Here is a 27,684-nt window from a genome sequence, read left to right as displayed (position 1 = left end):
CGCAAAACGACATTGTCATGTGTACCTAAATAAGGGTACACCTATTATTTACTTAAAGACGTACAAATACTTTTGTCCTTCAGAAAAGGTCATTGATGGCATTTGTCGAGTACGTGGCACAATAGGGAGGGCCGTTAATGAGCTCCATAACACGGGCATGTCTTCCAAAGTATTTCTCGTAGGTTTTCATAGACGTTCTCCAAGAAGAGTGTCGTTATCAAAACAAGGAGCTGCGGATATAATCTCCCGCACAATTTTTCTTCATTTTTACAGGTGCAGGACGTTAGAAGATAACGTCCCTCTCTCTCTCTCTCTCTCTCTCTCTCCATGGTGACTCTCACCGACCTCTCCCCTTTCCCATACCGTCCATCCTTTCCCGCCAGAATCAACGGACGAAATCCATCCACGTCATCCCACTCCCCTAAACCCATTCAACCTTCATACAGAAGCATTATTTCCTCTCCCAAACAATGCCCTAGCTCCAAATTCCGATGCTCAATTGCCGGAGAATCCACCGTTTCTCCGTCCCAGCCCCTCTCCGGCGAGATTCCGGCATCCTTCTCCGTCAACTGCGTCATCGTCGGTGCCGGAATCAGCGGCCTCAGCATCGCCCAAGCCCTCGCAACGAAACACAGGTTGTTATGGAGCCCTAATACAGATTTTTAGGGTTTTTGACAAAAATACCCTTTACTCCAAACGAAATTACAGTTTTGGGTTTTTCAGGGATCTTGCCGGAGATGTGATTGTGACGGAGGCGAGGGATCGGGTCGGAGGTAACATCACGACCGTCGAAAGGGATGGGTACTTGTGGGAAGAAGGTCCCAACAGTTTTCAGCCGTCCGATCCAATGCTCACATTAGCGGTACGCCTTAGCTAGGGTTTTGGTTTTTTTTTTCTAGGGTTTGATTCTTGAAATTGAGATTGGTATTAGAATTGATTGTGATTTCAGAATTTCAATTGAGAATGTTAGATACTTGGCTCATCTCACATTCAGATTGAGTCGAGTTTTCAGGCTTTAAAATTGTCGTTGTAACACATTTTCCCCATCGTATCAGAGACATGTATCATGATCAAATTGCTTCAGTAAGATGCAGGTTCTTGCATTTATGGCCATAGGAAATGCTCTTTGAAGTTTCATGGTCTTCTTGTTTGTAGAAAGCAGAGGGTCCTTGTACTGTGGTGTGCTTGGAATTCAGAGGGTTTTTTGTTTGTCCGAGGGGATGAAAGTGCCTCTAAATTGCCCGATTCAACTACTGAGACCTAAGTTATGAATTCCGTTTTGGCCTATGAAACGAAACACTTCGGTGTTAGATACCTGGCTTCGTTCCGCGTTTCGGCTGTTTTGTTTGGGTGGGCTACGACGTCCAAAATTTTTTAATAGTTAAAAATATGAAAAAAAATCCAAAAAATAAGAAATTGTTAAAAATTGAAGCAACAAGGTCATCCTCTACGACCCAATCCATCAAAATGGATGGATGAAACGGAACGAAACAATAATTATACCATTTCTGTTCTGGATTTCGGTCCGGAACGAAATGTTTCCACCGTTTCGGACAAAACAAAACATATTTTGTAACTTAGACCGAGACCGTCTAGGAAACAATCATAAGTACACTTCTTTATTTTTCTGTGGAAAGTTTCCTTGATTGAGTTTAAACTTCATATTTAAATGAACCTTGAGATGAATAACTGATGAACCTAGGCATTGTCTAAATGGAAAGTTCATAAGATGTCTCTGCAATATACTATGTGGTTTATTACTTCATCACTCGTGCAGTGAACTTTGGATTTCTTTTGTCTAAAGTTACTTGTTTTATGTTTTTATTCATGGCTAGGTATATACTTGTTTGGGGAAGAATTTGTGGTCATATTTTTCATTGGGGTTTCAATCTCACTTACTATAACAGAAAGAACAAATTTTCCTTTGTGAAATGAGCATCTAAATCGTTAAGCTTTGAAACCTCTTACATGAAGTGTTATTTTCTTTTGTCATTTATACATCAAGTTAATGTGATCCCATGTTTCTGCACATTATTAATATTATTATTTTTTGAAATGGTCCTCCACATTATTATTTTTTTATTTTATTTTGAATGGCCTCCACATTATTTTTTTTATTACTTGTGGTGGCATTGCAGGTGGATAGTGGTTTGAAGGATGATCTTGTATTGGGTGATCCTAATGCTCCACGTTTTGTATTGTGGGGTGGAAAATTGAGGCCGGTGCCTTCAAAGCCAACTGATTTACCTTTCTTTGACTTGATGAGCTTTCCTGGAAAGCTTAGGGCTGGATTTGGTGCTATTGGCATTCGTCCTCCTCCACCAGTTTGTCCTCTTGATTCTTCTCTATGAAAGCATTAGAATATGGATGGACATTCTCTTTCACATTCCTGCATCCTCATATGCTATAGTCCATTCATGTAAATCTTTATCTGCTTATGCATGGGTAAGCATACATTCTCAAGTACTTCTCTCATATTTTATCATTTAACAAAGGTTACAGGCTCATGAGGAATCAGTTGAAGACTTTGTGCGACGTAATCTTGGTGATGAAGTTTTTGAACGGTTGATAGAGCCATTTTGTTCAGGTGCTTAACTTTTCATGTCAGTTCCACTTTTCTTTTTAACGGCATTTTGTTGCCTATTAGTTGCTAATTTATACTGATTTATGAATTTATAATGGATCTAAAAGTTCATTAGAAGAACCCTATCAAATAGCAACCCATTGGGATGGAAATAAACAACATAGCACTTGGTGTCTGATGGAATACTGCTTATATTTCATGTTGAGTTGTTGTCTTGGATGGAGAGAAGGAACTCTATGAGCCAGTCTTGAGGGCTGTTGTGATGAATTTGGCACTTTCATCTTTGATAAATAGGCCCTTTTCATATAGAGTCTCTTCAAGACCCTCAAGATTGGCTTTAATCAACTCCTAATCATCTTTGTAAATGGCCATGGTAAATAAAAGCATTTCCACCTGGGGCCTTGTCCATATCGGTCGAGCAAATCGCCGTTTGCCTCTTCTTAAAAGCACTCTCCAACCAACTAGCTTTCTCAAAAGATAAAGTAAGGAATCCAAAGTCCAAACCTTCAAGAAAAGTTTATTGCCACTCAAGATCTTTAGATTAAAGACTTAGGCAGTAACTTAATATATATCTTCGACCCCCTCTTATTGTCGATTAAATATCCATTTACTCCATGGCATCTAATGTGATTTGGTTGTCTTCTTGCTACTGTGATTTTGTGGAATAATCTTATGTTATTGTTATTTTGTGGAAGATTCTTATGTTATTGTTTCCACCTTTATTAAATGACAGACCTTTGTTAAGAGAACGATGAAGAAAAACAAGCTAAGTCCAGACCGTCATGGGCAGCCAACTACACTAAGGAACAAAAAAAGAACAGAAAGTTCAAATGGCACTCGAAAAGGACTAACAACCAACAATCCTCTATAAAAATGTTGCATGCCAAGGAATCTGCATATGAATTTGTCAACCGAAGGACGTGATGGAAGAAAACCTCATGCCCCCAACCCCTCAATATTATTCAACACGTCCTCAATGATGCCCACAAATCTTGAAGACCAGCTCTTCCCATCTTTCATCTAGCAGATGACATTACCCTCCACTACCAACGAGTCAACTAAGGGAGGGCCCACGAGAAGATCACCGCACTTAAGTGCCATAACTTTCTCTGCAATCAAATCCTATACCCCAACTGCTCGAAAAATGCCCACCCGACCTTCCTATCATGTGCCCCTAAGATACCCCTAGTGCTTCCCTGGCTGGGCTCGGATTTATTTTCCTAGGCTGGAGCCTAGACCCATCAAATTTAGGCTCAATAGAATTGAGGAGAGGAACAGATCATCTCGGAGTAGGAGAGTCATGAGAACAGTGTTTCAAAAGTTGGACTCGAACAAGACCTCAATCATGCTAAAAGAGAATCTACCGACTCAAGCGAGTCAATCAATTTTTCATTGGCTCAGGCAAGTCAAAGATGTTTTGATCAACTTGGTAAGCAAAACTTAGATTCAGATGAGAACTTGACCAAGGTAAAAAGGAGTCAACTCGGGTGAGCCAATGATTGATGTGAGGAGTTTTTAAACAGCGCATGAAAAATAAAAATGAGATAGACACATCCCGCAGGATGCATAAATCAGAGGCTGAGACTCTTCTAAATTCCTTCGCAACTGCTGCCCACTGAACCTACTCAACTCAACTCAACTCAACAAAGCCTTTGTCCCAAACTAGTTGGGGTCGGCTAAATGAATCCTTTAGAAAAATTTCATGAAGAATGTGAAAGGAATCTACCCGGCTCTAATGCTAACTCTAGTTGGGTTCTTATACGTGGATCATTTTCTTCCATTCTATTATCCAAGGTCATGTTCTCTGTTATATTCATAGCTATCAAGTCTTTCCTTACTGTTTCTACCCAAGTTGTTTTCGGTCTGCCCCCACCTCTTTTTACTCCATTAATTTGGCATGAGTTGCCTCTTCTCACCGGAGCATCCAAAGGCCTACGTTGTATATGTCCAAACCATCTTAAGCGGTGCTCTCTCATCTTCTCCTCAATTGGTGCCACCCCCACCTTTTTACGAATGTCTTCATTTTTAATTCTATCTAACCTTGTGTAGCCGCACATCCATCTAAGCATTCGCATCTCCGCTACACTCATTTTATGCACATGCTGCTTCTTGGTGGCCCAACATTCTGAGCTGTACAACATGGTTGGCCTCACAGCTGTTTTATAAAACTTTTCCTTTAACTTAGTATGGATTTTACGGTCGCATAGAACTCCTGAGGCAAGCTTCCACTTCAACCAACCTGCTCTTATTCCATGGTTAACATCCTCTTCAATCTCTCCTTCCTTATGTAGAATTGAACCAAGATAGCGAAAGATATCCCTCTTAGGTACCTCCTGTCCAGTCATATTTACTACATCCTCGTCCCGCCTCCTTACATTACTAAAGTTGCACTCCATATACTCTGTCGTAGTCCTACTCCCTCTTAGGTACCTCCTGCTCCTCACTGAACCATGGAATAGAAAACCATGTTCTTTATCTATCTCACCAGCTTTTCCATTTACTTAAGTGTTGTCCTATTGATTCTTTCTGCACCGCCCACAATAAAGAAGTTATCGCAATTCACCACAACTTATTACCTCTTTCAGGCCATGGGGGTACGCCCATGAATCAAACAGATCATCAATACACTATGACATACCCAACTCACCCCAACAAGCTGGAAAGGAAACTGCAGATCTCCTCAAACACCTTCCATGCATAAGCTAGTTCTGGTTTGGCCAATGACTCGCACATGATGCAAATATTGATGATAATTACATTTTTTGAGATGTTTCTTGGGATTCTTTTGATAAAATTTGTCCAACAAAATGAGGGTATTCCCTTATTTACATGTAAATCTTTAGTAAATGGACAATAAAGACATTTACTTAAATGACTTTACATGTAAATACTAAGAAGAGGAAAGGAGAAGAGAAGAGAACCATGAAGAAATCAACGAGGATATAAACTCTATGACTCGTACGAGTCTTAAGTTTTCGAGTCAACTTGCTCCGATTTGTACGAGTCTTTAGACGACTCGTACGAGTCTTCAACACTTACGAGTCACCCATGTGAGTTGGACTCGACATACTCATGACTCGATATGACTCGCGAGTTGACTCGTACGAGTACGGCAACTATGCCTCTTCCTGGAGAGTGAATCATGAGGCTAGCCTTTTCATATGCGCCTATGCTATGCACTGTTCATCTTAAGAAACTTACCATATAGACGCTCAAGTCTACTGTTCAATGCTGAAATCTAATGTTCAATATTCCATTTCTTATAGCCAAGAGTGTTACAAAACTTTCTAAGGTGGCTTGCCTTTCTTTGATGCGTAGGTCGAATCTCATTCTTATAGAACTAGCATTGCATGCAGGTGTTTATGCGGGTGATCCTGCGAAGCTGAGCATGAAAGCGGCATTTGGAAAAGTTTGGAAGCTAGAGCAGAATGGTGGCAGTATTATTGGTGGTACTTTTCAAGCAATTCAGGAGAGGAACAAAAATCCAAAACCACCTCGAGATCCGTAATAAAACTGATATATTAAGACCTATTTTCCTTATAGCTTACAAAACTGATATATTGAGACCTATTTTCCTTATAGCTTACTTTAGTTGATTATAGCATGTTCCAAAGGATTGAATTCAGTTAAAATGCAGGCGTTTGCCCAAACCAAAGGGCCAGACTGTTGGATCATTTCGGAAAGGGCTTGCTATGCTGCCTAATGCAATTTCTACCAGGTATATTTGATCATTGAGTGTTTCTATTCTTGAATAATAAGCCCTTGTCTGATGATTCTATTCTGGCCCATAGCATATTTAGTGGAATATCAGAAGGGACAAATGTCTGGTATCTATTCTTTATGTCATGTTGGTGTTAAATTGCAAAATAGTCGCCGCAATCATGTTATTATGTGCTTTGACCACTAAAGCAAAGATAATTGAACGTTGAACTGCAGTATCTGCTAATATTCATTGGTATCTCAGGGATTTTCTTGTGATATGGTCCGTTTTTAGTTCCAATTAGTCCTCATATGCTAATACTATCCCTTTCTCCTCATTTTCAAATTTTGGTGGAATTTGATTCCTTTTCTACTTTTGTTATCTATTTGAATTTAGATCTGGAACAGCATTTTTTATGGGCCAATTCTTTGTTTTTCGGTGTAATTGTTGAGAATTGTCTTTTGAAGAAAACATTGGCTCATGATCGTTTGTTTCACAAGGGCGTATACATGTTCATTAACACTTTGTCCACAAAATTTGATTGTTCTATTCAATTTTTCTTTTCTTTCAGGTTGGGTAATAAAGTTAAGCTCTCCTGGAAACTGTCATGCATAAAAAAATGGGACAACAGAGGATATATTTTGACATATGAAACACCAGAAGGATTGATCTCTGTCCAGACCAAAAGCGTTGTCATGACTGTTCCATCCTATGTTGCCAGTAGTTTGTTGCGTCCTCTTTCTGTATGTTCCATTCCTGAACCCTTCTCGAATATATTTTTCCATTGTTGCATTTTTTGTACACATATTCCACAATGAATTTTCTTAACAGATTTGGCTCAACGAATTATTTTATTTGACTGGAGGAATTTGATTACTTTTGCATCATTACTGTAAGCGGTGAAGAGTAAAAATATTTACCTTGGCGCCAGATTTTAGTGTCATATCACGTGAGAAATGAGAAGTGGAAGACATGCTCTTCTGATTGATTTTCTTATACTATCTAATGATGTTCTCACTTCTCCTTCCTTGTATCCTCTGAAGGGTACTTTGTGATGCCTTGTAGTATTAATCACGGAAGACAAACGAATTTCCATCTGCATTTTAGTTGGTGTCTTTCTTAATTGATGCCAAGTTACTAATAGTTCAGTCTTCCACTAGGATTTATTTGCTAGGTGCTAAAATTTTAACATGTAGTTGAAGAAGCATCTTGTGCAAAATCAAACGAGATTTCATTATATTTAATTGAAAATAATTTTAGTAATGGATCCTTCTAATTTGTTTGCTGCTCATGCATATATGATATGCAATATTGTTATAAGAGAAACAGCTGTTGAAATCTCTCAGGACAACAATGAAGGGTCTCTGGATTGTGGTAGTGAGCTTTGAATGTACTAGCATATAGATTTCGTTAGTAGTGCCTTGAACTTAGACATGTCAAATAAGTAGGGCAAATTGATATGATAATTTTTCAAGATAGATATATTTGTGTACACACACACACACACACATATATATATATATATATACATATAATGCACATATGTGTGTGCGCGCGCGCGTTCGTGCGTGTACATATTTATATATGGTAGTTGTTCATGATACATGTATGCATGTGTATGCACACATATATCTGTATATATTGGGACATGATATGTCCATCCCGTTTTTTTTCCATCCACCCCCTTGAACACTTTATTTTTAGCTTAAGATTTATTTTCTAAAAACAAAGAATTATCATTCCCTTGAGTTGTATGCTTACAAAAAATGGAAGTGAATGAAAATTGAAATGCTGAACTCCACTGGTTTCCACTAGCTGCTTGCACTTTTGAAACCTCTTTTCCCTCACTTATCCTCCGAACCCAACATCACCAGCCCTGCTTCCATCTGTTCTTCAATCTGCTCCTTTTTTCATGAAAATGCATAGTGAAGGGCTCAAAGTCCCTCCAACCTCACCGAGAAGAGCCCAAAAGAATTCAATTTCAAGAACAACAGTGAATCAAACAAGTATCATGATGGTAGATCGTGTTACAAAGGGCTCATTGATTTGGCGACCCTCTACCTCAGCCACATCAAGTGCAGGGGGTTGAACCTTGGGCGGAAGAACCGTTGCAATGCATCGTCTTCCAACTCCTTCTCAATTGTCTTGGTTAGGACTCAATATTGGGGTGCAATTGCTTCAAAGTAGATTCAAATGATAATGAAACTGATGCTGTTATCACTTCAAAGGCGGCAGCTCCTCTGCCTCCTCTACTTTATTCAAATGTTGCATTATCGAGACGATCATACATGAGGCAATTTTGGTGTGGTCTAATGAGGGAAAGCAAAAGTATGCAGTTACACTGATAGAAGAGGTCATGACAGAATGGAAGCCAGGAGAGACTTGGGAGGATTTCGATGGAGACTCAAGGTAGCCAAAATGTGGGGACTAAATTTTTCACCCATTTTGGAAGGTAAAACTGAAGTGGTTCGGCTCCATCCCCAGATCTACCTCTCTCCTTCTCCCATGCCTTCTTCCTTCACTCTCCATCTAACACCACTACGAACATTGATTCTGCCACTGACCTTTGCCTCTCCTACCTGAAATTTCGCCACTAGTTCTAAACCCTATCCCCTCTCTCCAAACCTTGCTTGAACTCCTACTTTCCGTCCACTTGTATCTCCTTGAGCAACTCCACGCACACCATGTTCCATACCTTCAAATCATCCTCCCTCTATTAAAAATGCTCTGCGACGCGTAAACACTCAAAGACCCTGACATCGCCATGCTCACCTCCAGATTCGAGCTCAGTGATCGCCAGTAGTGCAAAACTAAATGGTTTAACCACTAGATTGCAATCTTCAAAATTTATCTCTTCCCTTCCCTCTGTTGGAAATTCTTCTTTTGAATCACATCTTCTCCCTCCATCCCAGTTGGTTTCATTCCAACACCCCCTCCTCTCATTTTCTTCCTTTTGATCTTCTCTACTAGCTCTTTAGGCTTTATCCTGTGTGATGCAGCACTGTGAAGAAAAGTTGAGGCAAGGGGAGAGAAATTGACGGAAGGAGAGAGAAATAGACGAAGGGGAAGAAGAGACGAAAATAACCTGAAGAAGTGACGAAAATAGGGAGAGAAGAAGAAGAATATGGGAGAAAGAAGAGATGAAGACTTGGGGAAGAAGAAGAGAGGAAACTAGAGGGGAAAATATCAATTCATTCAATTAATCATCAAAGTTCACAAAATAATCTGTAAAGAGGCCTATAAATAGGCAATTAACAACCTAAAAGATAGAAACCTACTAAAATAAGAATTTCTAAAAGACTAAACTTCCTAATTCTAAATAACATGGAAAATAAAATCCTAGAAACTAAATAACATAAAAATAAAATCCTAAAAACTAAATAACATGTAAATAAGCAAATTGATGCAGCACCGTGAAGAAAAGTTGAGGCAAGGGGAGAGAAATTGATGAAAGGGGAGAGAAATAGACGAAGGGGAGGAAGAGATGAAAATAACCTGAAGAAGAGATGAAAATAGGGAGATAAGAAGAAGAATAGGGGAGAAAGAAGAGATGAAGACTTGGGGAAGAAGAAGAGAGGAAATTAGAGGGGAAAATATCAATTCATTCAATTAATCATCAAAGTTCACAAAATAATCTGTAAAGAGGCCTATAAGTAGGCAATTAACAACCTAAAAGATGAAAACCTACTAAAATAAGAATTCCTAAAAGACTAAACTTCCCTAATTCTAAATAACATGAAAAATAAAATCCTAGAAACTAAATAACATAGAAATAAAATCCTAAAAACTAAATAACATGTAAATAAATCATCATATCTGCATCATTGTGTCAGTATGAGTGAGCTATTGAATTGAGAAAGAGGGTATTTTTTTAATCATTTGGTCTTAAAAATTTTACCCCAACTAGTTTGGGACCTTAGAAGCAGGAACCTTCTCTCGGGGTGCCGCTCGGCGCTCCTTAGGAAGGAGCTTCCAGGGAGCGCGACCCCAGAGAGATGGGAACTGCTCTAATGACGCTCCTAGTCTGCTTCTATTACTCTAGTTCCACCCTCATCAACTTCTCTACATCAAACTCCTCCAACTCTTCACAGTCCTACATTGGAGCAAGCACAAAGGATTGTGCATCTTCAGAAGGCACGAGGAATGAGTGCACACAAATGAAGATGGTGAAGATGGTTACAAATTAGCTTTTAAATGTACTTAAAATTTGAAAGATACGTATGAAAATGGTTAGAAACTGTTATTTTTTAATGTACTTGAATTTTGAAAGATATATAAAGAAGCATACACGCTCCCATGGCGCTCCCAAACTTAGAATCTTCTAGACCCCCTACTTCCCCGCCCCCACCCCTGCCCCCGCACCCGCTTCGTGCTTCTAAGTTTGGGACAAAGGCTTAGTTGAGTTAAGTTGAGTTTGGTCTTAAAAATTTTAGCCAATAAAAGGGGCGGACAAACAAAAGGGGGGATGGAAATATCAGGACCCTATATACCCTATATCTATCAAGATGCATCAATTTACCTTATGTTTCTTGAGATACCTTTTTGGTTGGGACTGTGGTTTGGTCAAGAATTGGAGCAATGTGCGAAGAAAAATATGATAAAATCGATAAAATAGTCTTCATTCGAGGAGTGTCTAGAAGCTTTTACTGCTATATTAAGATAGTTATCTAAACTCACTTTATATGTTATGCTTATGCCTTACTTTATTAAGAGTTATGTTTTTCTGCTGTATTTGGGATTAGGGAAATTTTCAACCCTAAAAATTGACAATGATCTTTGATTTTGGATTTTAAGGCTTGTTAACTAACCAACTTCTCCTAAAGCTTAAGCTATTGGAGAAAGGTGTTATTTATCTTTTATACTTTAACACTCCCCCGCACGTGTGGCCCACTTGGCAAATACGTGGCACATGTGGTCCTACTTTGGGCTGACCATCGCATGTGGAGAAGTTGGTTAGTTAACATGGTATCAGAGCCAAAGGTTTCGAGTTCAAACCTCCCGGATAGCAAAAATCCACATGCGATGATCAGCCCATAGTAGGACCACATGTGCCACGTATTTGCCAAGTGGGCCACACTTGCAGGGGAGTGTTAAAGTATAAAAGATAAATAACACCTTTCTCCAATAGGTTAAGCTATTGGAGAAAGGTGTTATTTATCTTTTATACTTTAACAAGGCTATTCTTGTCAAGTGATGAATACTCTTTAAATTCTAGTTAGAGTATGATGAATATGAAAAGAGAGCTTAGAGAACAGAGATTTCATATTGGAGTAAAAGATCAATTCTATTCATCATCATAATAATAAGTTACAAGCCATGTATATGAGATTTTTCAAATGGCCAAAACACCCTTGCGAATACTTTCAACCATTTCTCCAGTCTTGATTTTTTCATGGATGAAATGGTAATTGATCTTGACATGCTTAGCCTTGACATGAAAGACCGGAGAAACAGTAATTGATCTCGACATGCTTAGCCTTGACATGGAAACTGTGATTTTGTGACAAAATGAAACTTCGATTATCACAACACAAAAGATGAGTGTATGATATCAAGTGAAGCTTTTGAAGGAGATGTCTTAGCAATATAAGCTTATCTGCAATTGTGGCCATGACTTTGTATTCTTCTTCTGCACTTGACCTAGCTACTGTCTCTTCATTCTCACTACTTGAAACCAAACAATCATTCATCAAAATACAATGCCCGATAACCAGCCTACGTGTTTCATCATTTTTAGTCTATTCAGCATCTGAAATGCCACATCTTGATTGCTTTCTCTTGAGAGACTGTAAAATAACCCACGATCCATTGTGCCTTTTAGATATCTCATAACTTGCTTGGCCTCATAACTTGGTTGACCGCTTGTAGATGCTCTTCTTGAGGATCATGTAGGCATTGACACGCCTGGCTCATGACATATATAATGTCTAGCTTGGTAAGAGAGATAGTGAAGTGCCCTTGAAAAGCCCCTTTCATGCTTCAATAGGTGTGTGAACATTTGATCTTGTGGCCTTCCTTTCCATTTGAAAATAGGTTAGCAATTCATCATGCAAAGCTTGATGAACAAATTTAAAGCATACATCCTTTGAGACAAGCACTCTCTTCCTTGGACCTCTCAATTGCTACTCCAAGTAGAGCTGATGTCCCATATCTTTATTATCAAAGCTCTCTCTTAGGTTGTTTCTAAGTCTTTGAATGTTTTCTTTCTTTTGATGATGATATCGTGGACACACTAATACTTCGAAAAGGGAATTGTCAGATTTGCTTCTCCTATACCGGTTGTTCCTGAGAGCCTAATGAAGCTTTTCAACCCACGCTGTAGGAGCTTCCTTCCGCCCATGAAGGACCTTGTTAAGTCTGGATAAATAGTTGCCTCTGTATGTAACTTCAAAGCCTTATGGCTACTCCATATATGTCTCCTCTTTCAAAGATCCATGAAGAAATACATTCTTTTTGAAATGAAGAAATACATTCTTGACATCAGTTTGATTGATTTTCCATTGATTGTCCGCCCATCAATGATGGTCCAATGCCAAGGTGAACCTCACTATAGTGAGGCTACGAGATTGAATATCTCATCATAGTCAAGACCACGTCTCTGATTGTATCACTTGGCTATTAAGCTAGTGGCCTTTTGCTTGTCAATAGTTCCATTAGGCTTTTGTTTTAGCTTGAAGACCCATTTTCACATTCCTGGCCTGTCTACCTACTACAACCCATGCATTGATTCTATAGAGAGCATCTAATTCTTCTTTCATGACATATACTCATACGCTATCCGAGATTGTCTTAGGCTCTGTTCACTTGCGTTATCGGGTAATCGAATCCCGCGAAAACACCTTTTTTTCCCCCAGAAAGCTAAAATGAGGGTGTTCACTTGTTTTCCTGGGAAAATAACATAGTCTAGGTGGAAAATGAAATTAATGGCAAATAATGACGTGGATATCTCTCTTTTCCCACAAGAGTGGGAAACCAAATCCCACTAATTTGGTGCGATTTGGTTTCCCAAGAAAAGAAACTCGTGTGTTGTGAAACAAGAAGGCGAGAGAAAAAAAAAATAATGGGCAAGAGGGACTCCTCCTGGCTCGTTTCAACGTGGGTTTTTTCCTCCTCGACCAGCGTGGGTTTCTTCCTCCTCGAGAAAAAAAAAACTCGTGCGTCTTCTTCCTCGACCAGCGTGGGTTTCCTCCTCAGAATAGCAAGTATGGGTTTCTTCTTTTTTTTTTTTAATTAATATGAGTTAGGGTTCTTGGCGTTTTTTGGGTGGAAGAAGAAGATAATGGTGGGTTTAGAAATGGGTTTCTTGGCTGGAAAAAGAAGACAATAGTTGGGGTTTAGAAATGGGTTTCTTGGCTGAAAGAAGAAGATAATGGTTAGGGTTTAGAAATGGGTTTCATGGCTGGAAGAACAAGATCATGGGTTTGATTTCAGCTTTTTAGGGTTATTGTCTTTTGCCTTATTCTTAGCAAAGATGGCAGAAGGGAAGCCCAAAAAAAAATCTATGATTTCAGCTTATTCTCCATCGTAATGTAGCTAAGATGGCAGAAGGGAAGCCAAAAAATATAGAAGAGGAAGAAGACGATGGAGATTTCAGCTTTTTTTTTGGCTTTAGCTTCTATTCTGCTATCACAGATAATTTTCATGGTAGATGGAGGTTTTGATTTCGATTGGCTCTGTGAAGAAGGTTAGAAACCCAACCAATCGACACTGTAATTTGCTCTGTGAAGGAGGGTTTGATAAAACCCTCCTCAATCAACACTGTAATTTGTGGAGTAAACACTGATTCTCTGAAAACCTGTACAACAATTTTTTTGAATGGCATAAAGCCCAATTTTTTTTGAATGGCATAAAGCCCAGTTTGTTCACATTACTGTAATGTTGTGAATGAAAAACTTATTACTGAAACCATTTTCCAATTAATTTGTCTGTACACAAAAAGGGTCAATTGATTCAGGAATTTTAAGATATGTACCTCTATTCAGGAATTTGTCTGTATGGTATAACAAGGGATATGTACCTCTATTCAATGACCATTTAACCCTCTCATTGATCAGTTGTGGTTACCCATTGTTTACTATCCTCACTTTTGTTGGGATGGGGACGACTCATCCCCCACATGTATTACTTCAATCTAGCTCCACCCCATACAAACATGTAAAACACACACCAATCCAGGGTATCTGCCAATGTTTATGTTTATGTTTAAAATGATTTTTTATGTTTGTGTTTCCCACCAATGTTTAATTGGCAAGTGAACAGGCGCGGGAAACCATTTCCTGCCCAGTTTCCCGAGATTTCCTGCGCAAGTGAACAGGCGCGGGAAACCTTTTCCTGCACAGTTTCTCGGGATTTCTTTTCGTTTTGCCACATCAGATTCTCGGAAAACCTTTTCTTTTCCTTTCCCGGGAAAACAAGTGAACGGAGCCTTAATGAATGTCATTGATTCATTTGCTTCCTTGAGTATTTGTGTTGATAGCACTTGCTTACTCGTGTTTTGACGAACATAATGCTTTGCATATAGCTGCATGGGACTTCCCATGACGTGGGGTAGGAATGGAAGTCAAGGTGGAGGTGATATATGCATCCCGATGAATGCCTCTGACCATGTAAAATCTGGTTAGAATATGGAAGGATAGATAAACGGAGGAGAGAGATTTTGTATTGGAGTCAAAAATCAATTCTATCAATCATCATAATAATGATTTACGAGTCACACACATAGAGACACACACACACACATACATGTAGTCTGTATGTAGATATGAGTCTGTATCGTAGATTGAGTCTAACTATGATTGATCCAAGCCATTCATGTATTAGACCTCGCCTTAGATTGTTCAATGCCCACAAATCACTATGATTGTGTGATCCTAAATATCCGATCAAGATCCATAAAAAAACTACGAAATATGAATATAGAATGGTCCAGTTTCAGTGACCAATACATTTAAGACATGGTTAAACTGGTTGATTTTTGTGCAACAGCCAATCTATGGTGGAACTTACAGCGTGAATGATTCATCTCTATCAAGGTGTGCCCATTGTGCATGATAGGCTAGGAAGCATGGCAATGCAATGAATCCAAGATGCATGTGACTCTCTCTCTCTCTCTCTCTCTATATATATATATATATATATATATATATATATATATAGAGAGAGAGAGAGAGAGAGAGAGAGAGAGAGAGAGAGAGAGAGAGAAAACGGTTCCTACACATATGTGTAGAGAGTTCTCTACACACTAGCTTAAAATACAGTGGGGGCCCACATTGTTTGGGTGATCCAAGCCATCCATTTTAAAGGCCCTTACATAGATAGGGTGTCTACAAAAAATCAGATCCATAGGATCATCCCAACCCTACGATTTGTGGATGTAAAATGGATGTCTTTAAACCTTCACAAATTAGTCCATTTTTTGTCTCCACAGTTCGAATGGTTAGGATGATCCTATGGATCTGATTTTTTGTGGACACCTTATCTATGTGAGGGCCTTAAAAATGAATGGTTTGGATCACCCAAATAATGTGGGCCCCACTGTATTTTAAGCTAGTGTGTAGATAACTTATCTACACATATGTGTAGGAACCATTTTCTCATATATATATATATGCAGGTTGCGAAAAAGAAAAAGTCTTAACTATTGTAAGCTATTAAGTTCTTATATAATGTTGCTAATGCACCAACCATTTTTGCAGGTGTTTGATCATATCCCTCCGAGAGACTTTTGTTCTTTTTCCTTTTTCCTCTTTGGGTGTTTGTTTTCCTTGACCACCTTGGTTGAGGGGCCTCATTGCTTTTTTTAATAAAGCCTTCTTCATCATTCAAAGAGAGAGAGAGAGAGAGAGAGAGAGAAGAAAAAACTTGTTTGATGAAAAATTTGTGTACTATCCAAGCATTTTTTTTATGCAGTATGAGTTATTGAATTTTACCATGACCATTTTACTTTTTGCACACCATTAGGGCTTCATTATTCATTATTCGTAATTTCTTTCTATTGTTTATGGAAATTGAATGCCCAGGTTTTTAATGTTTGTTACTGGTTTATTGGCAGAATTTGGCCGCAGATGCCCTCTCAAACTTTTATTACCCACCAGTTGCAGCAGTTACCCTTTCATACCCAAAGGAAGCAATTCGGCAGGAATGCTTGATAGAGGGTGAACTTAAGGGATTTGGTCAGTTACATCCACGAAGTCAAGGAGTGGAGACTTTGGGTATTCTTTCCTATAAGCTTCTTCCCCGTGCTTCTATATGCTTCAACATGGGTGTTGTTTCCATAGATGTTATCTGATAGATATCTTTGTCTTTATCATGCTCTTTTGTTTAACAACACTATTTGTCTTTCTGGTATGTAAGCTGGTTTTGCTGGACCCCTACCCCTACCTGTATGTTTAAATAATGTTCCAAGTAATGTTTAAATAATGTTACAAGTAACATGTGTTCAGAGTAGCTATATCCAATAGAAATGGAGCGAGGGGGAAGAGCGAGGGGATTTGTTCCTGCGAGCAAGCAAGCATGGCAAGGGCAGAGGGGAAGGTGGAAGAGGGTTCTTAACAGGAGAGATCAGAGATTTGCAAGAGCTGTGCAAAAGAGGGGGAATGAAAATCTGGGCGATTGGAACTGTGCTAGATGCGGTTTCCTCAACTTCCGAAAGAGAGTGGAATGTTTGAAATGCAAGAAAGTTTGGTCTTCTGTGGATTTCAACATCCCTATCGACTCTATGACTCATATCATGGGTGGAGGGTTTGAACATCGCAAAGATCCGGTGGGTATCGATTTGGATAATTTGAAGGAAAACTCAGCTGTGTCGGAAGGAATTGCTTTCAACATTGAAGTGATCCCTTTGAGGTCGATCTGCAATGCGGACATTAGCCTCTGGGGAAAGATAAAAGATGGGTGGTCTGGAAACATTAGGGCTCTTGAGATATGGTTGGGGAAGAAATTTAGTAATCCTTGGTCATCTAAGGCTTATAAAATTGATGCTCTTGAGGTTATGGTTTTCCCCCCAATTGGGGTGAATAGTTGTCATGCTAGATCTGTTTGGATGGATGCAGTTAACTCACCTTTTGTGGATCTATTACCTTGGGAATCAAAATTTCCTAAAGATGGCGCATCGTTTTGGTGGCGTATTACCGGAATGCCGCCGGAAGCATGGTGCGAGTCCAAATTTCGAAGGGTAGGAGAAAGGCTAGGTTCTGTGCAGAAGCTGGGTGGATCATGCTCAGCTGGTTCGGGGTATATATCAGCTTTGATTATGGTTTCTACATTGGGAGACATCGGAAAGGAGGTGTCGATGCAAGTGAATATGAATGGCTCGGTGAGATGGATAAAGGCGGAAAGATCGGATCTCATTAATGAGCCCAGATCGGGGAGTGATACGTCATCGGAAAGCTTTGAAGGTGGATCAAATGGGGATGTTGAGTCTCAGTCGTCGGAGGATGAAGGAAGTTTGGATGATCTTCTGGGTTTCAGTGGAGAAGATGAGCCGGTTGAAGATAGAAGATTTTACTATCCTGAACCGATTGAGGCGCAGTTTAGCAACATGGGCGGTGGTGGTGAATTTCAAAATTCATGCTCTCCAGCTGTCAAACGTTGGAGAAGCGTGTGTGGAGTTGGAAACGTGTCTCTATCCTGCATGGGTCCCACGTCTAGCATAAATAGCTTTTTTCGACATCATCGAGGCCTTATCTCCTAAGTCACATAGAGAAGCTTCGTATAAGAAAGGAAGTAATATCTCTGGTTCGGGTAGGGTGAGCCCCGGTAGCATGAATGGGCCCGAGATGCCTCTTTCTTTTGAAGATGGGCTTTATCACACACCGGGGGCACCTGCTAGGTTTGAAGGGTGCCGATCTTTTTTGTCTTATTCAAATCTCTTGGAAAGGGGGAGTTTGCGGTCAATTGAAGAGTGGGAAATATCAGTGGAACGCAATCCATCTGAAGGTGGTTTGAATGTTAGGCATTCCTCGACGTGCCGGAAATTCTATCGTTTTCATAAGGATCAAAGATTAATGGATATTGCAACTATTCTAAACTTTGAAGTTTCGGAATCTGCAGATGTTCCGAATTATGATCTTCTGGGAGGTGGAGGCAAGTCTATGAATATCTGCCCGATGCTGGGGGGAGGGGGGGTCGGAATTCAGTGTTTGTTCCCTGCCATAGGAGGAGTGAAGGTTTATTGTTGCTCGGTGCGAATTTTCACTCGAGGCCTTCGAACTCTAGGGATGATCTTGTGGGTTCGTAAGGGAGATCTTATAGAGGGGAGCCGGTGTGGGGTGAATTAATCACAGCCAATCAACATAATTTTGAGGGTTCTTTAAAGACAAATTGTTGTTGGGACATCTGGGATATGGCTTCAGATGCTGGCCGATGGGGGAAAATGTTCCAAGGAGGTGACAATCAAATTCTATCTCCTCTTGCAAGAGGGGATTATCTTGCTATGGATAATGGCAATATACCACAGCTGGAGTTGGGGGCTCTTAGCTCCTGCGACATGCCTGAAGAAGGTTCGAATTTTAATTTGGTTTTGGCTAATGAGGTTTTCTGCTCTTGTGGTGATATGCAGGATATACCAGTGGGCTCTAAAAATTCTAATAGTACAGTTGGCAATTTGATTCCCAATGATCCGGGTCCAGTCGCTTTTGTGCATCCTTCAATTGCTAGTGATGTAGCACCTGTTCTAGAGCTTTTGAGTCCGGTAGATAACTCTGTTTTCATCGACTCTGGTTGTCCTATCATTGAGAATAATCAGTTCTGTTTAGAAGGGAAGAAGGGGAGAGGGGGGGATATAGAGTTAGTCGTGGACCACACGATTGGGATTTTTCATAAACTTGGTGCGAAGTATCTTGGCCCTTTGGAGGAGTTCCGAGAGATGATTAGATCTTCGGAGATTAGGGACAATATTGGGGTAGGTAAAAATCGGAGTTTTTCGATTGAGACATCGAAGAAAAAGCTAAGGGAGCTTGCAAGGTTGAAATCTGAAGTGAACTATGGTGAGATCCTTGTAGGGGAGGGGTGTGAGGTTGCTAGTTTGGGATATAAAAAGAGCATTATGAAGGGGAGGAAGTCTGGCAAATTTGTTTCCTTATGAAGATGATATCTTGGAATGTTAATGGTTTGGGATCTTTAGAAAAAAGGGCTCAAGTGAAAGATCTTGTTAAAAATTTGAAGCCGGATCTTATTTGTATTCAAGAAACTAAGATGGAGTTAATCGATAGAAGCATTATTAAAAGCCTCGGTGCAAGATCAGAATGGGGTTTCTCCTTTGTCGAAGCTATTGGTGCATTGGGTGGTATCTTAGTAGCTTGGGATGAGTCTTGTTGGATTATGTCTGAGGAATGGAAGGGCATATTTTCTATTTCCATTGTCCTTCGTAGGGTGGAAGATGCGTCTATGGTGTTGTTTTCTAGAGTTTATGGTCCTTCTGCATGGACAGATGAGGGTTTATTATGGGATGAATTAAATGAAGTTAGGGAGAGTTGGTCCTACCCTTGGTGTATTGGGGGGGATTTTAATGAAATCAGGTATGTTGGTGAAAGACTTGGATGTCGAAGATCTAACCGAAACATGGTTGCATTTGCTGACTTTATTTCACAGCATGAATTAATCGATCTTCCTATGTCTGGTGTCAGGTTTTCCTGGAGAAGAGGTGATAGTGCTAGTAGGATAGATCGATATCTCATTTCTCCTGGTTGGGTGGATTTGGTCCCTGAGGTATACCAAAAAGCACTTACTCATTCAGTTTCGGATCATTGTCCCATTCTTTTGGATCCTAGACTGGAATCTTGGGGACCCCCTCCATTTAGGTTTGAAATTGCATGGCTTAAGATTCCTGACATGGAGGAGAGATTGGGTGAATGGTGGGAATCTCATAAGTCTGTGGGCCCTGCGGATGTGGTTATAGGTCAAAAACTTCGACATGTCAAGAAAAAGTTGAAGGATTGGGTGGCGGAAAGAAGATTAGCAGACTCTAGCAGGAAGTCGTGGTTAGAGAATAGAATCAGAGAGTTAGTTTTTGTTGGAGGAATCAGGGCTAGGTAGTGTTATATCGAGAGAGGAATTGGGGAGAGTTAAAGAAGAGCATAAAGGTATGTTGTTACATGAGGAAATTACTTGGAGACAGAAATCGAGAGTGAGGTGGTTACGGGAAGGAGATAAAAATACAGCTTTTTTCCATGCCATAGCTAGTGCTAGAAGGAGGAGAAATAGGATTGAATCTTTAGAAGATAAAGGAGCTTTGATCTTGGGGAAGGATGCGATTACAAGTGTGATTCTAAACTTCTATGTAGCCTTGTATTCGTCTGAGTGTATTACTAGACCTTTGCCGGATGATCTGGAGTTTAGTGAATTAAGTATGGTTCAGAGTCTTGCATTGGAAAAACCTTTTGAGGAGATTAAAAAAGGTGTCTTTTCATTATGCAGAGATAAGGCCCCTGGACCGGATGGTTTCTGTTTAGCTTTCTTCCAGTCTTGCTGGTCATACGTTTCTGTCGACCTGATGAAATTATTTGATGAATTCCATAAGGGTTTGGTATTGGACAAAGGCACTGGGGCAACTTTCATAGCCCTTATCCCAAAGGTTGCTGGTGCGCCCAAAATTTTCGAATATCGCCCTATAAGCCTGGTTGGTTGCCTCTATCAGGTTCTGGCAAAAGTTTTAGCAGATCGGCTTAAGGTGGTCCTTCCATCTATTATATCTGATTGCCAAAGTGCTTTCGTTGCTAATCGGCAAATTTTAGATTGTTCACTAGTAACAAACGAGGCAATAGACTCATATCTTAGACTCGGCGTGGGAGGAATATTGTGCAAACTGGATATGGAAAAGGCTTATGATAGGGTGGAATGGGACTGTTTGGATTATTTGCTCGGTAGAATGGGGTTCAGTGAGAGGTGGAGATGGTGGATTAGGAGTTGTGTATCATCTGCGTGGTTTTCGGTTTTGATTAATGGGTCCCCAAAGGGATTTTTTAAGTCATCTCGAGGTCTAAGACAGGGGGATCCATTATCCCCGTTTTTATTTGTCATTGACTTTGAGTAGATTGATGTCTAAAGGGAGTGGGTTGGGATTATTTAATGGTTTTAAAATTGGAAGTGAGAAGGTTGAGGTGTCTCATCTTCAATTTGCTGACGATATTCTTCTTTTTGTGAACCAGAGTTGAACCAAGTGCTGAATTTAAAATATGCTCTGAGATGTTATGAGCTTATTTCTGGGCAGAGATCCAATTTCCACAAGTCTAGATTGTACGCTTTAAACATTCAGCAGGAAGAAGCATTTCTTTTGACTGATATTCTGGGTTGTCAGTTGGATCAGTTGCCATCCACCTACTTAGGCCTTCTTTTAGGGGTAGGGAGACCTAGTAGATCTTTGTGGGATCCTGTGGTGGAAAGAATAGAAAGGAGGTTGGAGACGTGGAAAAGGAATCTCGTGTCTAGAGGGGGTAGACTTGTGTTAGTCAAAGCAGTATTGGCTAATATCCCCATTTATTTTCTGTCTTTGTTCAAATGTCCGATTAGTGTTGTATTGCGGATTGAACAAATTCAACGTAGATTTCTATGGGGAGGTAATGTCGAGAAGAAAGGTATTCTTTTAGTGGGCTGGGAAAAGGTGTGCCCCCCTTTCAAGAATGGAGGTTTGGGTATTAGAAGAGTAAAGGAATTTAATCATGCTTTGTTGGGGAAATGGTTATGGAGATTTGGAGAAGAACAAAGTCAATTGTGGGTGAGGGTGATTAGTAGCAAATATGGTTGTTTGCCAGGCAAGTGGGAATCTGATAATCGGTTTAAAAAACAAGGTCTGACGGTGTGGTGTGACATTTTAAAAATGTCTCCTCTGTTTAATTTGAGTATTAGGTTTAAAGTTTATGTGGGGGATAGGATCAAATTTTGGAGTGATGTGGTGTTCGGATGCTTCTCTTATGGATTTGTTCCCGGATCTTTATAGAGTAGCTTCTTACAAAATGCTTTCGTTTGTGAGTGCTTTGATCGCAATGGAGGTGGTTTAGTGTGGTCCCCTGTATTTAGAAGGAATTTGTTGGATAGGGAGTTAGAGTCGGTTTCTCGGTTTCTTAATCTTCTAGATGGGTGTTATATTAAGATGATTGGTTTGGACAAAAGAGTATGGACTGCGGAATCTTCTGGTATCTTCTCTGTCAAATCCTTCTATAGCTTTTTGGTGCCCGGTGGTGTATCCTCTATCTCAGACAAGGTTTGGAAATTTCATTGCCCGCCTAGAGTTTGCATCTTCGGGTGAGCGGCATGTCGTGATCGGATTCAAACGATTAACTTCCTTCGTAAGCGTGGTATGTTGCTTATTGATCATTGTCCTCTTTGTTTGAGGGATGGGGAATCCGTGGGTCATCTCTTCATGCATTGTTCTTTCACTCGTCAGATATGGAGCCATATCCTTTCGAGGTTCGGCATCTCTTGGGTCTTTCTCTTTTCTATGCCGGACATGTTGCTGCAATGGGGTCATGTTCCGTGGAGAAGGAAAGGTAAATTGTTGTGGAAAATTTGCTTGCATGCTACATGGTGGGTGATTTGGAAGGAAAGAAATTCTAGAGTATTTGAGGGGATTGCCAAATCTCCGTATTGGCTTGACATGAAAATTATTGCTCTCTCTATTTCGTGGGCGAAATGTCTTCCGGCTTTCCGCTTTGTATCGGCTTTTGATTTATGGGAGGGGTGGAGGGAAGTTTGCTTCAGTAGGGAGGGGGCCTCAGATTGTTCAGAGGTGGGAGGCTCCACCCATTGGGATGCTCAAAATGAACTTTGATGGTTCGAGTATTGGCAATCCGGGACCGGGTGGGGTTGGCGGTCTGTGTCATGATGATTGTAGTAATGTGGTGTGGGCTTATTCCGGTCCTCTAGGGACTTGTGACGCGTCAGAGGCCGAAGTGAAGGCGGTGTATTATGGCATTAAAAGTATTGATAAAGAGAGTATGGATCGATCTATTGTGGAGGGGGATTCACTAAATGTCATTCGATGGTTGAAGGGCACGGTTGTTCCCCCCATGGAGATTTTCCTATATTTTTGATGAAATAGAAGATCTAATCTCGGGCTCCGCTATAGTGTTCAATCATGTGCGGCGATCGGCTAATGGGGAGGCGGATGCTTTGGCTAGGGGAGGGATTAGCCGTATGGGTTTGGAGTGGTTTGATTTCCTTCTTCCGTGAGAGCTGTATTTTTTTTGTTCTTCTTTTTGTTTTTGTGTTTCTTTTTCTCTTGTAGTGGTCCTTCTCGGTCCACATCCTCTTTTCTTTATTGAATTTTCTCTGCCATTTCAAAAAAAAAAACATGTGTTCAGAGATTTTTGTTATTTGATACTTGACTAGTTTTTGATTGATCTATGGAAGAACGGAACCATACCGAAGCTTTTGATGATTGATCTCTAGAGCCACAAAGCAATAACAAAATTAGCTCTTGAACCAAGCTGCAAAAGAAAGGAGTGAACAGAAAAGGAACCGATGGTATTAGGGGTCCACACTCTATGGTCAAGGACTCAAGGTTATATGGAGACCAATACTGGGAACCAAGGAGACCAAGGAACAAGGAAAGACTGACATTCTCACTATCCATAAGGTTTCTCTTGAGCCTAATGGTCCAATCCAACACCCCACCCCCTTCCAATTCCCTTTTCTTCTTTCTATTTAGTCATTCACTCTAGTTTCTCTATGGGTTTAGCGGTATAGGTCCAGGTATGAATGACACAACAAAGACTCGCCTTTCCAGAGATCTACCCAAAAATGAGTTCCCTCTCCCCTCCCCACTCTAAATCTCACTAGAGGCTCATACTAGGATCTGGATGCACAAATAGACTCCATGCACTCGAACATTTTCCTAGTATAGGGTTCCGAGTTCCAACTCTCCTAATCCAACCCCCCCCTCCCCCCCGGCGACCATGCCCATACCGGTCCCCTATAATTCCGTGCCACAATGCCTCCATTCTCCTCCCTATATCTCCAAAGTCATTTTCCTAAGAGCTTTGTTCCTCAATCTTATTCAGCCAATTGCAACCCCACCATTAGCCTTCAACCTGCATACCTTCTCCCAACTCATTAGGTGTACTGTTTGGAGGCTAGTACCTTTCACCTTGCCAAGGCACATATGGAAAGAGAGGAACAACTGCATCTTTTAAGAGAAAAAAGAGGGTTGGAAGGATTGTAGCTGGAATCAAAGTTGTTCTTGTTCTCATGGGATAGAAGTAAAAATATATTATCTTCATACTCCATGATGGACATGCTTAGAGGTCATTTTAGAAAACAAAATGGCAAAGGATAAAATCTCTCCCTCCTTCAGGGTAGGTGATGCTTGTACTTCGATGGAAGTTCCAAAAGGAATCTAGGACTAGCAGGTGTAGGAGGCTTATTCCGTGACAATAGTGGTTGTATGATCCTCGCTTTCTCCGGACCAAGGGGGGAGCGGAAGCTAGAACCCTTCTCTGGTGTTTGAGATGGTATGCTAGTTACACTTCCATTACTCTTATTATCGTAGGGGATTCCGCTAATGTTTTGGCTTGGACTAGGAATAAACCACGTGGTCCGTGGGAATCGGCCAACATTATCTTAGAAATTAGAGATAGCTCGACTTATGAAGAGGTCAGCAAGTGACCAAGCTGGCAAGTTGGCGAAAGAGGGAGTGGAGAGGGAAGCGGTGGAGATTACTAGCCTTTAAGTGGTGGTGGGACTGTAGTTAGTGTGGGCTAGGTGGTTAGTGCTGGCTGGGTTCTGCCGCTGTAGTTATTGTGGGGGATGTCTTGTCTCCATTTTGCTTCTATTTCGGCTATTACTTTTATTAATAAGATTTGTTATTTAAAAAAACATGCTTGACTAGTTTTTGTAGTTCATGAGGGGGAAGTCAGTCAGTCACAAGAATTAAGTCACTCCTCATGTTAAGATAACCAGGTATTTGCTTCTCACCAAGTGCGAGAGACCTTCCGTTTCGTAAATCTTGTCTAAAAGAGTGGATCCTTGCATCCAAGGGCATGGTATTTCACTTTTGTTGATTGGAACAGGCAGTAGAGAGTAACTTTTAAATTGTAGGTGTGTGATCTCGTGATCAATGGCAATTTGAATGGCTAGGAGAGTAGCTTGGACCTCTGCTGTGAACGCATCAACCTCAGTGACATAAATTGGCCCTTTCTTTGTTTTGACAGAGAATGCAAAGAGTGGATCTTAATTTTCATCGCCAAAAATGCCTCTAGTTGCATTGATCCCTGTTCTGATTTTACGTCATCAATTGTTGTTTTTTTTGGGTAATTGGGAATTTAAATATATATTTTTTTGCCTGGTTTCTCTTTTCCTTGGGAGGGTAGGAGTTTGATTTGGATATTTGTGACGGTGTACTGAAGGATCTTACTGTAATGCTTTGTCTGATTTAGATAGATCTCATTTCTTTATGTCCATACATTTCAGAGAATTCTACAAGAGGTTAGTCTCGTAGCTTTAGATGTTTGATCCTCTGTAATTACTGTGGATCCAACTACCTTTGTCTTTCAATTTTCTTTTAATAATCAACTTACTCAGAAGAGTGGTGTTTATGAGTTTGCGATCACATTTGAAATGCAAAAAAATTTTAGTTATTTTTTCCTTCGTTCGGTTACATATGAGAACTGTTATTAGTTTTTCTTTCAAAAAATAAAAAATACAATGTAATTGGGCTTTTAATGTTGGGTACTGCTTTTCTCATTTGGAACTGTAAAAATCATTAGTGTTTCTCAGTGCAATAAAATTGCTGTCCAGGAACATTATACAGTTCGTCTCTCTTTCCTAACCGAGCACCGCCGGGTAGGGTGCTCCTTTTGAACTACATTGGTGGGGCTAAGAATGCTGGAATTGTATCCAAGGTATGCAACTCAACTCATATTGCAGTTTAAAATTCTGGGGAAGAATTTGCAAATGCATGATAGGCATCTGTTCCTGTTGATAGACAATGATCAGATTGATTTTGCTCTTAAGGCCCTGTTCGTTTCAGATTGTGGCAACCGATGGTTGGGGCCCCTCACCATCGGTTGCCACAATCTGAAACGAACAGGGCCTAAAAAGTAGTGTAAGTTTTTGGAATTGGCATTCATTTTTGCACGAACTAGTAGATGGCAATCAACTCTTTATCCTCATTAGACATATTTCAGTGTGTCTATGGCTATTCGATTCCTGTCTAAATAACTCAGATTCTAGTATCATATTGCACCAATGCTTTATATCAGATCTGTATCACATAATGCTATAGTTATGATACTTTTGGATGCTCACACTTGTACATATTCTTCCTTTGCTGTGTATTATGTACAAGTCTATTTTTGGCAAGGAGTCCCCAATTTTTCAGAGAATCCTTGAAATTTTAGAGAAATCAGTATTCCCTTGCCGTAGTGTTGACACACAATCATAGGGAATGATATCAACACTCCCATAAGTCTGTATCCTGAATATTGGATTTTGCCTAACCATATCTCCCTTATGCACCTTATAACAAAGTTTGGATTGCAAGATGTTTTTCTTTCTAAAATGAGTTTTCAGTGTTTACATTGATGCGTTGGAATCACTTGATTGATATAACTGTAATAAAATATGAGAAGATTTCACTAATATCTGTTTTTCTTGAATTGATTACAATTAGCCTTAATGAGTGTTTATATAGAACACTCAGATGGATAAATATAGCGAGAGATTAACATTCAGGAAAGTGATAAGGATAGACATCTTAACTACTAAATCTAGCTTAGCTGCCAATCTATTCAAAAGTAGCTAATCTAACACACCCGACGGATAGATCTGATATCCTCCAACATTATGATTGCAGACTGAGAGCAACCTTGTGGAGGCAGTAGATCGTGACCTCCGAAAAATGCTTATAAATCCAAATGCCAAAGACCCACTTGTTCTCGGTGTGAGGTTATGGCCGCAGGCCATACCACAGTTCTTGATTGGTCATCTCGATCTTCTACAAGACGCGAAAGCTGCCCTCGCAGATGGTGGGTTTGAAGGGATATTTCTCGGAGGCAATTTTGTGTCTGGCGTAGCCTTGGGCCGTTGTGTGGAGGGAGCTTACGAGATTGCCGCAGACGTATCTAATTACATGGCAAAGTGTCTGAACAGGTGATCAGGAAAAGGAAATTTCCATCTGATGTATTAGGTACGCAGGTTCTCATTATTAGAGTTAATGCAGTTTAATCTTCGAAGAGCTTTTTTTCTTCATGTGCCTGTAATTTTTGGGTGAAAATTATGATTTGCTATTTCAATTTGTTTTGGTTGAGATGTACTCACAGGGTTGCATGTGGTTTTCGTATTGGAAAATCTCCGGAAGAGTTGACAAAACCAGAAAACTTTTCAGTGTTCTTTACTGATTGGATTCACAATAAAATATATTCAGGCTACTAATATTGGCACTACCATGTTTTGATAATTGCACTAC

The 27,684-nt window shown here is 40.1% G+C and overlaps 1 protein-coding gene across 1 annotated transcript; it reads left to right on the top strand.

Annotated features, from left to right (window-relative positions):
• The first annotated feature begins 286 nt into the window (after positions 1–286).
• LOC143881376 (protoporphyrinogen oxidase, chloroplastic-like) lies at positions 287–27,661 on the top strand. Its single transcript, XM_077384416.1, has 10 exons — positions 287–635; positions 724–862; positions 2,139–2,324; positions 2,503–2,587; positions 5,941–6,088; positions 6,222–6,302; positions 6,856–7,027; positions 16,336–16,495; positions 26,016–26,119; positions 27,073–27,661. Exons 1-10 carry the CDS (start codon positions 328–330, stop codon positions 27,370–27,372), a joined length of 1,683 nt encoding a protein of 560 aa, XP_077240531.1. The 5' UTR covers positions 287–327; the 3' UTR covers positions 27,373–27,661.
• The last annotated feature ends 23 nt before the right edge of the window (positions 27,662–27,684 follow it).

This window comes from Tasmannia lanceolata, unplaced genomic scaffold (assembly GCF_043159265.1).
Source record: "Tasmannia lanceolata isolate RefF3 unplaced genomic scaffold, GAP_Taslan_0.1 ptg000007l, whole genome shotgun sequence".
In the NCBI taxonomy this organism is placed as follows: domain Eukaryota; kingdom Viridiplantae; phylum Streptophyta; class Magnoliopsida; order Canellales; family Winteraceae; genus Tasmannia; species Tasmannia lanceolata.
This window is presented reverse-complemented; position numbering and strand designations above follow the sequence as displayed.

Bases quoted from the DNA above. Each gene is read 5' to 3' on its own strand.
- LOC143881376 (XM_077384416.1), top strand. From the start codon at position 328: ATGGTGACTCTCACCGACCTCTCCCCTTTCCCATACCGTCCATCCTTT. The intron at 6,303-6,855 runs GTATATTTGATC...CTTTTCTTTCAG, and splicing joins CCTAATGCAATTTCTACCAG to GTTGGGTAATAAAGTTAAGC. The intron at 7,028-16,335 runs GTATGTTCCATT...GTTTATTGGCAG, and splicing joins GTTTGTTGCGTCCTCTTTCT to AATTTGGCCGCAGATGCCCT.